Below are 13,189 nucleotides of genomic sequence, written 5' to 3' on the forward strand. Positions count from 1 at the left end.
AAAAATCCAAGTGGGATGCATCTGTGGGTTCTAGAGATGTTGGGGTCTATAGTAGATGGTAGAATATGAGCCCCATCTAAAGAGGGCTGTTTGCTGTGGACAAATACGTTGTTGAATATTTTTAATCCCAATCCAGGGTTTCTACCCCAGCTTTGACCATTAATTCCCAAATAAAGGATACATACAACATTTATACTTCCAATAAGCTTTAATCACCACAAGAGCTGGGCAGATATCGATCCTCTAGCTATATAATATAATAACAATTCCATTATATAATTTGCTATGTTTCATCTGGGCTGCTCTTAACTCCAACTAGCCACCCCACATGGAGATTATTTTAAGGTTCTTACCCCATGGCGTTTTCTTTTTTTTTCACCTCCTTTTTTCTCCTGGTCGTGGTCTCCTTGACCCCCAAACCGGGAAACTCAAGACCACGCCTATCTCTCTTCTGCCCAACTATTGGCTGTGGGCAGCTTTATTCACCAATCAGGGACAAGCTGAGGGGCAAGGTTACATAGGGCAACTTATAGAGTATGTGCAAGGCTCCCTGGAATCAACCTGGCCTTGTTATTATATTGTAATTTAGCATTACAATATAAGCAGAAGACCAGACCTCTGCAGAAATAGACCAATATTTCCAAATCTTTGATTGACTGACTGAGACAAGGTCTCATTATGTAACTCAGGCTGCCCTCAAATTCCATTCTCCTGCCTCAGCCTCCTGCGTGCTGAGATCACAGGCATATGACACCCAGACCCCCAAATCTTCTGATTAAAGATGAGCTTAAGTCAGGGCTGGAGATATAATATCTCATTGGTGGAGTACTTCTCTAGTACGTGAGGTTGTGAGTTTACTGATGGAAGGGGGTGGGGCTAAAAGTATTTTTATGTGTCTTCTCCCCATCCGAAATATTCACAGCAGTGCATTTTGTAAATGTTTAAATAAACTTCAACTCTAAAAGAAATATTCAATAAGTGCTGGTGGGTTTAAGGATGTGGGGGATGGTAGGGATTAAGGGACAGTTTCGGGAAGGGTCTGCCCCTAACACCATCACCAGAGGGCCACACCATCCCCTTCCAAACCCAGTTTGGTCTTGGCCCAGCGGGCACCAGGCTAACCAGAGCTAGTCCCTCTTCAATGTAGCCAGTTTAGCAACACAAACTGACACTATAGACTAATATTAGCCCAGCAGTCTAGAGACAGAGGCAAGGCTTCTATGAGTTCAGGGATAGCCTAGTCTACATATAGAATTTCTGGTCAGCCAGGGGTAACAACAAGACAATAAAAAATCGATGGAGTTGAGAACTGCTGCTTTGTGGCCAAGGAGACCTCTCTGAGGAGGCGACCCTGAAATGACAAAGGAGGGAGAGGGCGAAGGGTGGGAGTGGTTTTTAAGGAACCAGAAGACAGTGGATGAGGATTGCGTGGGGGCAGGTGAGATGGGAAAGCAGCCTTGGAATTGAGTTCTAAGAGACACCAGTAGCCAGGGCAGGGTACCTGTTCGTGTTGGATCTACACGATGAATGCCTGGGGTCCACTAAACTAATTTCCTCCCGTGTGCTTTTGACATTTTCCTCTAGGAAAAAAATTTAAAGTTCTGTTGGTCGTTAAGAAAACGTGTGTCTCTGTGGCTGAAAAGAGTAACATCATAGTAACAGGGGCATCTGAGGGCCCACCACTCCGTCATGCCTGCTTCCCTCACAGGCTGTCCCTCTGACCAGCGCCGACTCAGTCTTGAGTGTGGCGACCAAGAAAGCTGGGAACCGGACTCCAACCGGGAATCAGCCCCACGTCCCCACGCACAACCGCTGCTGACCCGTTTACCGTCCAGCGGTTTAACTACGCCCGCGCACATTTCTGGTGAACTCGGGCCGGCTCCGCCCCCGCCTGCGTACCAGGGCTCCGATTGGTCCAGAGTCGCTCGAAGGGGCGTGACCAGAGAATTGGAACCCAGAGGCGTGGGCGGCGCAGGGATTGGCGGACGCCAGTTCGGGACTGGCTGTGCGGACGCGGAGGTTCCTACGGGAGGTAAGCAGGCTACGGAGGGGGAGAGCGCTCCCCTTTCACCCTCCACCCTCCACCCTGCCAGGTCTGCAGCTGTGGGTAGAGGTGGCCTCAGGAACCCGCATCTGGGGCTCCACTGGAGCAGAGGCTGCTCGCTGTTTGCTGACTTGGGAAGGCTCCTTGGGAAGGGGTTGACAGCTGGGACTCTAGGGCCACTGAGTCCCAGGACTATGCGCGAGTTGGAGAAGGGTTCTCCGCAGAGTCGCTACCCTCTCCTTATCCCGTGATGTTCCGGGAACCTCGTCTTGGCCAGAGGCGTCTTGGGTTGGGAGGGACGGTTCTCAATAGCCTCGGATTTGGGACCCTGAAGAGTTTGAGTTCGCGGCTCTTCATATAGGAAGTTACTGGTGTGGGACCGGGCCTGGATTCTCCTAGGGAGTAACTGAAGTACAATAGACAGGTGTCCCCAGGCCTCAGCAGGAGGGAAACCGGCAGTTCCGAGTCTCGGTGGAATGTGTGCGCTCCCCCGAGAGGGCGCAGGCCTTGGAATCTGAACAAAACCGATATCAGATTCCATCCGGTCAGAGGCCGCGGAGGAGGGGCGATCAGTGCCGAGATCAAGACCCCTGCGGTTTTTGTAAACCGAAGTGCTTCATTAGCTGTGCGTCCTGCCCACGTCAGCCCTCAGAGCTGCCTAGAGTGGCTAGGCCAATTAGTTGTCTGAACACTGGGACCTGGCCAACCCTGTCCCGCCAAGGAAGGAGGGGTTTGGCATTGTAGCCTGCGGGATGGGACTGTCTACCCTGTGTGTTATGCGATGAAAGACAGCAAAGTCAGGCAGTAGGAAAGACTACACACTCTGGATTTTAAGAACTTCTGACCCTGGGCATGTTTTTTTTTTTTTTTTTTTGGGGGGGGTGGGGAGGAGTGGGGGCGTGTTGTTTTGTTTACTAGGGCCAAAAGTTTCAGAAGTTATTGTCTCTTTTTCATCATGTGAGTTCCCGAGATAGGACATGGCCACAAACACCCTTACCCTCTGAGCCAGGTTGCCCAAAAGATTTTGCTTTTTTTTGAGATAAGGTCTCCTTGTATAGTCCAGATTGACCTAGAACTCTCTACCTTCCTATCTAATCTTCCCAGATGCTAGATTATAGGAATGCCCTCTGGGCCAAAGTTTTTCTACCTTGGCTCAGAGCTTATCTGGAAGCTGGGCCCACTCCTGAAGTTCTTGGGTGGTGACTGTGAAGTGGCTCATGGGCACGGAGTTACAGCCATGCTTTGTGCTTAATTAGCATTGTGCCTAGCAAACAGTGGGTGCTAAGAAAGTAGCACCTAAGGGTTCATTTTCCTTGATCTGTTCTCCTGGAGGAAGATTCTAGAAGGTCTCGGTGACTCCGTTGGGTGGTGCCACTCCCTTAGTACCCTTGTAATAACTCTGGAATGCTCACACTGGCCTGTGGACCTGCAAGACAGGCCCTGCCTGCCCCTGTAACCTTACCTCTTACCCCCGTACCTCGCTCCTTCTTGAGTTCAGGGCCCCGGACCTCTCTTAAGGGCTGTACTACAGTGAGCAAGAGGATTTGAGGGGTTGCATCAGGAAAGAACCCATGTTGTTGTGAGCCACATCCATATGCAGGTGTCTTGTGTATTTTACCTGTAAGGGGCCAGAGAGTAAATACATTTTAGGTTGTGTTAGCCTGAGTGTGGTTGTATTTCACTAAGGTTGCATTTAGGAAACCTGGCAGTGGCTCATAATGGGTCTGGATTTTTAGTTTCTGGTTGTAGATCACCAGTCCTTCTCGTTGACTATGTGTTCCTCGGTGCTGGACATTTGGTTTGCTTCTGCCTCTTGGCTCTAGTAAACCCACACAAGAGTATAGATATTCGGGCTGGTGAGATGGCTCAGTGGGTAAGAGGGTAAGAGCACCCGACTGCTCTTCCAAAGGTCCGGAGTTCAAATCCCAGCAACCACATGGTGGCTCACAACCATCCGTAACAAGATCTGACTCCCTCTTCTGGAGTGTCTGAAGACAGCTAGAGTGTACTTACATGTAATCAATAAATAAATCTTTAAAAAAAAAAAAGAGTATAGATATTCCTTCCAATGCCTTTGGAGATAGACGCACAGTGGGAAAGGTAGGTATATGGTAAGTGTATTTGTAATGTTTTGAGGAGTCTTCAGGTTGTTTCCCATCGTATCTATGTCGGTTTTTTTCCTCAAGATGTATTTGTTAATTTTTTGAGCGTTTCTATGTCTGTGCACTACACGTATGCAGATTCCCTTGGAACTGGAGTTACTGGTGGCTGTGAGCCATCTGATGTGGGTGTTGAAAACCTGGGTCTGTGCAAGCGTATGGAGAGCCACTGAGCCGTCCCCCAAGCCTGTGGCTATGGCAGTTTACATCCCCAGCAGCAGTGCACACTCTTCCCACTTTTCCACTCTGGCACCAACTGGAATGTCTTTGCTAGGAACTTTCCAATGGGTATGAGATCTCCTCCAGTTTCGATGGGCTTCTTTAATGGTTTGGAACTTTGTGTGGCTTCTGCTTGAGTGACATTCAGTTGTAGGTGCCATCCTAGAGCTGCTCACTGTGGCCGGGGCCTGGGCTTTTGGGGGTTTGTTGTTGGTTTTTTTTTTTAATTCATTTTTATTTTTATTCATGGGTCTGTATGACTGAAGGCCACATGTATGTGAATGTCTTGGAGGCCAGATGAATGTGTCAGTCCCCTGGAGCTGGAGTTAACAGGCAGTTGTGAGCCACCCGATGATGCGGGGACTGGGATCCAGATGCTGGTCCTCAGGAAGAACAGCAAGCGAGCAGAGCCATTGCTCCTCGTCCTTTCCCTCTGCTCCTAAGAGTTTCAGTTGACCCTGCTATCCTGACGCCACTGCGCCTTTGGACTTCCTGCCCCTGGGCCTCTCTGGCCTCCTCACAGTGAGATATTATCCACACTGGCCTCCAGCACAGTGCTGGTGGCCTTGGAGGTAGCATGCTGGCAATTTGGGTTTGTTGTATTGTCCCTCAGCCAAGAACTGATGATCAGGTGGCAGAACAAAGTTTGAAGCCAAGATTAGCGAACTAAAAATAGTTACATCAGGTGGTGTGGGCAGCCCTGAGGCCTGAAGGGGGGGAGCGAAACAGGACTGAAGAGGTTCAGTGTCTCCTCCCTTCCCATCCTCCACCTCCAGATTCCCACAGGCAGCCTCACATACAGAACCACGGTATGGTGACCTAGAAATGCATGTGTAGTGTGGTGTATGTGTGTGTGCAAGCAAGTGTTTGCATGTGGTAAGAGGTCAACTCCTGCTTCCTTTCAACAAGTAAGAGGTGAGTGGTTTGTGCACATGGCACCTACTGTGTCCACGGCACAGTTTTAAGAATTGCTGATCTAGTCATTGGCAAGAAATTGGCAAGAAAAGGCTTCTATTTTGCTGGAGCTAAAGACTGAATGGAGGCAATAGAGGGGACATGTGCAGTGACTGAACAGGAAAATACCAGGTTTTCTGTTGTTGTTCTTGGTGCTGCTGCTGATGTGTGTGTGTGTGTGTGTGTGTGTGTGTGTGTGTGTGTGTGTGTATGTGTGTGTGTGTGTGCGTGTGTTGATGTCTGGTGTCTTCCTCCTTTGTCCTCCAACTTGGTTTTTTTAATTTTTATTTTACTTTTAATTATGGGTTTATATGTATGGGTGGTGTCTTAGTTAGTTTCTGTTGCTACAGTGAGATACCATGACCAAAAAGCAACTTGGCAAGGATTTCTTCTGCTCCTACTTCCACACTGCTATTCATTATTAGAGAAAGTCAGTATGGGAACTCAAATAGGGCAGGAACCTGGAGGCAGGAGCTGATGCAGAGGCCATAGAAGGCTGCTGCTTACTGGCTTGCTCCCCCTAGCCTGCTTGGCCTGTTCTTTTATAGACCCCAAGATCACCAGCCCAGGTACAGCATCACCCACAATGGGCTGGGCCCTCCCCTGTCAACCACTAATTAAGAAAATGTTTGACAACAGGATCTTACAGAGGAATTTTTATAATTGAGGTTCCCTCCTTTTAGATAAGTCAAGGAGACCTAAGAGTGGCCAGCACAGGTGACATAAGCAAGTATGTGTGTGAGTGCCCACAGCATCCAGAAGAGGTATCGGATTCCCAGGAGCTGGATCAGGAGGCTGGGAGCTGGGAACTGAGCTTAGATCCTCTGAGAAAGCAGTATAGGCCTCCTACCCCCCACACACACTTTTTTATCTGACATTCACAAATTCAGCCATCTTAACTAGCCAGCAAGCCTCAAGGATCCTATCTTTACCTCCCCAGCAGTAAAATACAGATACACCGCCACACCTGTCTTTTTACTTGGAGTCTCGAGATCTACTCAGGTCCATATGCAAGCTCTTATCCAAATGGGCAATCTCTGCAGCACAGTGACTAGGTCTTGATACACATCACAAAGGGAAACAACAACAACAAAAAAAGCAGTGTGGCATCTTACAGAAGGGGTCACTGATTGTCAGTATTTCAGGTTTTATGGCCATTTGATTTCTCTCATTACTTAGCTCAGCCATACCATATACACGAATGTGCAGGGCCACATTACAATAAAACTTTATTTATAAAATATGGGCTCTGAGCCAAATTTGACCTCTGGCTAGTTTGCCATCACTGGAAAGAGCTACCTGAGATGAGGTTAATGGAGAATCTTTCTGGAAGAGAACTGGGAACTAAGCTGGTCACAGACCAGGGCCAGCATGGATGGCCTTTTCCAGGTGAGGCAAGATGGCACCATCCTACTGTACAGATAGAGTCCCATGGGGAGAAATTGTGTGTAAGAAAGAGAAGGTTCAAGGATGGAGACTAGATTTAGAGTTTGAGCCACTGGGTGGATGAGAGAGGGTCCGGGGAAAATGGAGTTCGGCGTTGAATGTAAGAGGTTATCTGATTACTGGGTGGGTGAGGGGCTGTTCATACCTAGAGCTTAGAGCTAAGTCTAAAGGCTTGGACCAGGAAGAGGTCACATCTGTGTGCTCTTCAGGTCTGAATATGCTTGGTTTGAAAGGTGGGGTTGGACAGCACAGGGTAGCTAGCATGTGCTGTGCTGTGCTGTGCTGTGCTGTGCTGAGCTGTGCTGTGCTGTGCTGAGCTGTGCAGTGCTGAGCTGAGCTGTGCTGTGCAGTGCTGTGCTGTGCTGTGCTGTGCTGTGCTGTGCTGTGCTGTGCTGAGCTGTGCTGTGCTGAGCTGAGCTGTGCTGTGCTGTGCTGTGCTGTGCTGTGCTGTGCAGTGCTGTGCTATGCAGTGCTGTGCTGTGCTGTGCTGTGCTGTGCTGTGCTGAGCTGTGCTGTGCTGTGCTGTGCTGTGCTGTGCAGTGCTGTGCTGTGCTGTGCTGAGCTGTGCTGTGCTATGCTGTGCTGTGCTGAGCTGTGCTGTGCTGTGCTGTGCTGTGCTGTGCTGTGCTGAGCTGTGCTGTGCTGTGCTGTGCTGTGCTGTGCTGTGCTGTGCAGTGCTGTGCTGTGCTGTGCTGTGCTGTGCTGTGCTGAGCTGTGCTGTGCTGAGCTGAGCTGTGCTGTGCTGTCCTGTGCTGTGCAGTGCTGTGCTGTGCTGTGCTGTGCTGAGCTGTGCTGTGCTGTGCTGTGCTGTGCTGTGCTGTGCTGTGCAGTGCTGAGCTGAGCTGTGCTGAGCTGTGCTGTGCAGTGCTGTCCTGTGCTGTGCAGTGCTGTGCTGTGCTGTGCTGAGATGTGCTGTGCAGTGCTGTGCTATGCTGTGCTGTGCTGTGCTGTGCTGTGCTGAGCTGTGCTGTGCTGTGCTGTGCTGTGCTGTGCTGTGCTAGGGTTTACTGCCTAGTATGTCAGCAGAGAGAGAGCCCAAGTGGGCCTTACCTTACACAGAGGTAAGGTATGAGCTATATTCCCTCCGATGAACTCCTAGAGTCTGTTTTCCTCCTGTGAGATGGGTGCCGTGGGCAGAAGGTTTTCTAACCTGCTAGGGGTTTGTGTGAGGGATCATGAGATAACATCACACTTAGATGGCAATGGTGAGCTTTGCCACCCAGAACAGCTAGATAGTTGGATACCTTGGGCAAGCAAGGGATTGCAGAGGCTGTGATCTGTTTGGATCCCAGATGGTCATATTGTCCAACACGCACCGTTCAGTATGTGCACCCTCAGTCTTCGGACTATAGGCCGTCCCAGAACTGCTAGCCGATGGGAGCTGGGGACCCACTATTCCAGCTTCCTTGCTCCTGGTGCGTGCCTGAGGTGAGCTCTGTTGCCAAGGTTCCTAGGGCTCCTGGGCATCTTACATCTTGGAGTTAACTTCTTATGGCTGCCTTCCCACTGCTGTCTGCCTTCCATGTGCCTCCTGCTAGAGAGTCCCCTTTACCCATCTATCCTCCACCACCCCCAACAATTCTTTTCACTCCCGTGTCAGGTCAACCTCTGAAACGCTCGGTTTCTGTACCTGGGAGGCTAAGTGAACTGGCTGAAGCACAGTGGGATAATAGTTTGGTGGGTGAGTCTAGTTTGCTGGGTGAGGGAGCTGGTGTAGCGGGGCAGTGAGCACTATGGCTCTGACTTCATAGGCAAAGCTGACGACCTTCCTGTCTGCCTCCTATAGCTTAGCTATTGAGAAGATGGTGGACCACTTGGCAAACACGGAGATCAACAGCCAGCGGATTGCAGCAGTGGAGAGCTGTTTTGGGGCATCGGGGCAACCGCTGGCCCTGCCGGGCCGTGTGCTCCTAGGCGAGGGGGTACTGACCAAGGAGTGCCGCAAGAAGGCCAAGCCACGCATCTTCTTTCTTTTCAACGACATCTTGGTGTACGGCAGTATTGTGCTTAGCAAGCGCAAGTACCGCAGCCAGCATATTATTCCCCTGGAAGAGGTAACATTGGAGCCACTGCCCGAGACCCTGCAAGCCAAGAACCGATGGATGATCAAGACAGCCAAGAAGTCCTTTGTGGTGTCGGCAGCCTCCACCACTGAGCGCCAGGAATGGATAAGCCACATCGAAGAGTGTGTGCGGAGGCAGCTACTGGCCACAGGTCGCCAGCCCACCACGGAGCACGCAGCGCCCTGGATCCCGGACAAGGCCACGGACATCTGCATGCGCTGCACGCAGACGCGCTTCTCCGCACTCACCCGTCGTCACCACTGCCGCAAATGCGGGTTTGTGGTCTGTGCTGAGTGTTCCAGGGAGCGTTTCCTGTTGCCACGTCTCTCTCCCAAGCCCCTTCGCGTCTGCAGCCTGTGCTACCGAGAGCTGGCCGCCCAGAAGCGGAGGGAGGAGGCCAGGGAGGGGATCGGAGGCTCTCCACAGCAGCTGTCCCACCTAGGCGGCACTGTCTGTGGTGCATCCAGTGGCGATGACGATGACTCCGATGAGGACAGAGAGGGCAATGGAGATGGTGACTGGCCCACCCAGGTGGAGTTCTATGCTTCTGGTGTCTCCTGGTCAGCTTTCCATAGTTGACCCTTACCTGCAGAGTGTTTGCATCAAGTCAGTTCTTTGCCGGAGACCCTTGCCCATGGCAGTGGGCATGTGACAGGTGGCTGTTCCAGAGCCATTACTAGTGCCTTTCTACTAGACAGTAGCCTCCCGGGCCCTCTTCTAAGTCTTTTTCAGATAATTTCCTTTCCATTTCATATGCAGTCCTTGGTGATCAAGCTATAGCTGCAGCTCTTGGAACTTGACCAGGCCAGGTGCCCCACGCATTAAGGGTTAAAGAGGGCAAAGGGAAGCTTGGGCTTCAGACCCCATTCCACCTTCAACCATGAACAGGTACAGCCCATGGGAGAGCATGAGACTTGCACATCCACCATGCAGATATCACCACCTGGCAACCAGGTCCTGCCAAACTGGACGCCAGATGTACGGTGTGTGCCCTTCAGGCCCAGGTGACCTACAGCCTGAGCTCTCTGAGCTCAAGCCAGCCCATCAAGCCCTCTGCCCTGTCACTACCAAGGTGTCTGGTGCCCATTTGGCTTGTCCCCATCTCTGTCTGTGGTTAATAGAATCAGTGCTTTCTCTTAGGACTCTAGGGTCAGGGAGAAAAACCCTATCCAAACTGATTTACCAATAAACAAGAATAAAGTATCAACTCTTGATTGCTAAGAGTACCCTAGCTTCAGACACTGCTCAGTCCAGGGTAGAGACCATGGCTCTAGGGATAACCATCACTGATACTGCTACACTGGGCATTCCTGAAAATGCCTCCCACCCAGTGAGACATTCACGCCACCAGGTCCCTGGCTCCCCAAGAACAGAGCTCCATACTCTTGTTCTGATAGCTAGCCAGCCTTCCTACTTTCCTTCCTTCCTTTTGAGACAAGAACTTGCTACATAGGGCGAAGACAAACTTGAGATCCTCTGTTCCTCAGCCTCCCTGGTGCTGGGATTCCAGACATGTACCACTGCACCCTGCTTATGGCTGTGGGCTATCTAAATGGGTGAGATAAGGAAGGAAACAGTGTCTCAGCCTGATCCTTCTGGGATGAAAAGCTCCCCTGTGTCGTCTCCTGCACTGCTGCTGCAGATGGTGTCTGGGGAGCAAGCCACCAGCCTTTCATGTTGACTGTAGAGCTTCAAGGCCCTTCAGAAACCTTCTATAAAGCTGTGTGCATGACAGTTCCTGCCTGTAATCCCAGGACTCAGAGCCCTGCTTATACAAAAGCCCTGTCTTGAGAATGAGTCTTTGCCCAGTACCTGGCAGTCCTTGCCTGGAGTCCCTGTACATAGAGTGGGGTCACTTTTAGCTACGTGTGGGACTTTGGTGCTAGGAAAACTCCCCTCCAATTTCTGGTATAGTGAACCCCATTATCAGGATTCTCCAGATCCCAAAGCTTGCGGTTGACAGACTCGTGGCTACCCTTCAGAGACTGCTGGAGGGATCTCAGTATGGAGTACCCAAGAGCTGCCTGTGACCCTTTCTGCATGGCAGTGACAGGCTAGGGGACATTGGGAAGCCCTTTCCCTCCATGGCCTCTGTCAGCCACACAAACTAGTTCAGGCTGCTTTTCCTGTTTGGGCAGAGGGCACAGGGCCAGGCAGGTTCTCAGGTGAGGAAGGAGCAGCTTCCTGAAGCTAGAACTGGCATCTTCTCAGAAGCCCAGGCCAGGCAGCCCCATCCTTCCCACCCAGGGGTGCTGACCAACAACCCTCACTCCCCTGGAACCTTCCTGTCCAGGAAACCCTCAGGGTATAAAAGGCAGTAGTTCCCTTGGACCGATGGCACTATCTGAGGCTGACTGGGTATAGAGGTGGTTCTCAGCCATTGGACAAAATAAGCAGGGTGTCGGGAGCCTGTGTGGTCGGAGCCATGTGGCACTGTGGGAAGGAGAGATGGGAACTGGCTCATCCCTCACCCCAGAGCTCAGCTTGACTCCCTCTCCCACAGACCTAAGACTAGGATGTTACTCCCCTAAACTCCAAGATGTTGGAGACCACAAGGGCCCTGGATGGTCAACAACCTTGGAAAGGAGTTCACTTATGCTAAGCTACTGGGATGTGTATTCCCTGCCAGATGCCAGAGGCACAGCTGTGACTAAGATGGACAGGGTCCTGGCTCAGCTCTCAGTTGAGAAGGGAGGCTAGAGGTAGGCTGAGGTTGGTACCAGGTGCAGAGAGTGAGCTGTGCCAATGGAGAAACAACACCCCAGGAACTGGCAGCGACTAGTATGGAGGCCCTGAAGAGGAAGGGGTCTGTGTGTCCTGGAGAAGCATGTTGGAGTCCAAAAGGAAGTAGACCCCCAGAACCACAGAGACTTCTACAGGTAGCAGTCTATTCTCTGCTCTGGGGACTGTTCTGACTTGTAGACAGATGGCTGGAGAGTGTGGGGACAGGTGTGGGGACTGTGTAGCCAGAGCTAGCCTAGGATTCCCAAAGGGAAGTCTATCAAAAGCCCATCCTCTGCCCTTTCTGCCTGTGGTGGTGGGCGGGCTTCCCTGGCCTCCCTCCCACCTCTGACTCTTTTGTACTGAGATACTGAGGGGACTCCCTGTATGACCTAGATGACTGTCAGGATCTTTGCCTCGGACTCTTTATGAGACCAAGTGGCACCCAGTATGTGCCACTCCTGAAGGGGAGTGGGGAACAGACTGCAGGAATGAAGGCCTTGAAATAAGTTGCAGAAGAAAGCAAAATGGTGCAGTCACTACAGAAGCCATTGTGCAGGCTCTCTACAAACAAAACCGCTGGGGATGGCCCTGTTCAATCTGGGTATTCAGCATACACTTGGGTACCATCATTATCCTGGCAATATTCACAATGGCCAGGTGTCCAACATGTGAATGAATAAAGAAAATACAGTGTACATGCACACTGGAGATTTATTCAGACACCAAGGAGAAGGAAAATCTGTCATTCATAGAGAAATGTATGGAGTAGAGATTGCCAGGTTAAACCAAACAAGCCAGACTCAAAGACCATCCCTTTCTCTCATAGGCAGATTCTAATTTTTACAAAATAAGATGTGAAAAGTACAGGAAGTGTTTAGGAAAAGGAAGGGACCAGTGAGGGAGTAAGAGAGAGAAATGGGGTGGATGTGATCAGCCTTCCATACATATGTATAAACGTAACACACAAAAATCTAGCGTGTGGGCATAGAATGGAGCCTGGGAAGGGATGAACCTGTGTGGGAGATTGTCATCAGTCCCTTACTGAGCCAGCATAGTCAGCCAGGCTGGGATCAAGGGTTGCAAGTGTGCTCTGTAGGCTGTTCTCAGAGAGGGCCCTGCCTGGGGAGCAACTCAAGCATGGGTCGTTCTCAATTGGGACTTCCAGCCAAGGTGCTGAGGGCTACGTCAAGGCTCTACTGCTGACCTTTGCCCCTGACTGCCACCCCAGCCAGCGGCTCAGGAGTTCTCAGGATGGACTTCAGTACCTCAGCCATTTGCAGATGTCTTCTGATTTTCCCAGTTCTGAGCTGAAAGACAACAGGATCCAAGAGCACTTTGTCTCATGGGTCGGGGCCAGGCCTCACACTCTTGTCCAGAGCTCTGCTCACAAGGCCTGGCAAAGACATAGGAACCCACTGTCCTGCCAGCTGAGTCTCCCTGGAATGTATCCTCCCAGCTGTGTGGATATTGTCCCTGCCAGGAGCATGTGACTCTCTGGCAGCCCTGGGGCCTTGGGAGGAGCCTGCCTTGCCCCTCCTGGAAATGAAGAGAGACAAGAGAGAGTCTGAGGCCAGAACCCT

The 13,189-nt window shown here is 51.1% G+C and overlaps 1 protein-coding gene across 1 annotated transcript; it reads left to right on the top strand.

Annotated features, from left to right (window-relative positions):
- The first annotated feature begins 1,972 nt into the window (after positions 1-1,972).
- On the top strand, positions 1,973-12,310 carry Plekhf1 (pleckstrin homology and FYVE domain containing 1). The gene is made up of 2 exons (XM_021167177.2): positions 1,973-2,032; positions 8,609-12,310. The coding sequence occupies exon 2, from the start codon at positions 8,625-8,627 to the stop codon at positions 9,462-9,464; it is 840 nt and encodes a 279-aa protein (XP_021022836.1). The 5' UTR covers positions 1,973-2,032; positions 8,609-8,624; the 3' UTR covers positions 9,465-12,310.
- The last annotated feature ends 879 nt before the right edge of the window (positions 12,311-13,189 follow it).

This window comes from Mus caroli, unplaced genomic scaffold, assembly GCF_978045245.1.
Source record: "Mus caroli unplaced genomic scaffold, Mus_caroli_1 scaffold_8, whole genome shotgun sequence".
Lineage (NCBI taxonomy): Eukaryota > Metazoa > Chordata > Mammalia > Rodentia > Muridae > Mus > Mus caroli.

Coding starts and splice junctions, on each gene's coding strand:
- Plekhf1 (XM_021167177.2), top strand. CDS start 8,625: ATGGTGGACCACTTGGCAAACACGGAGATCAACAGCCAGCGGATTGCA.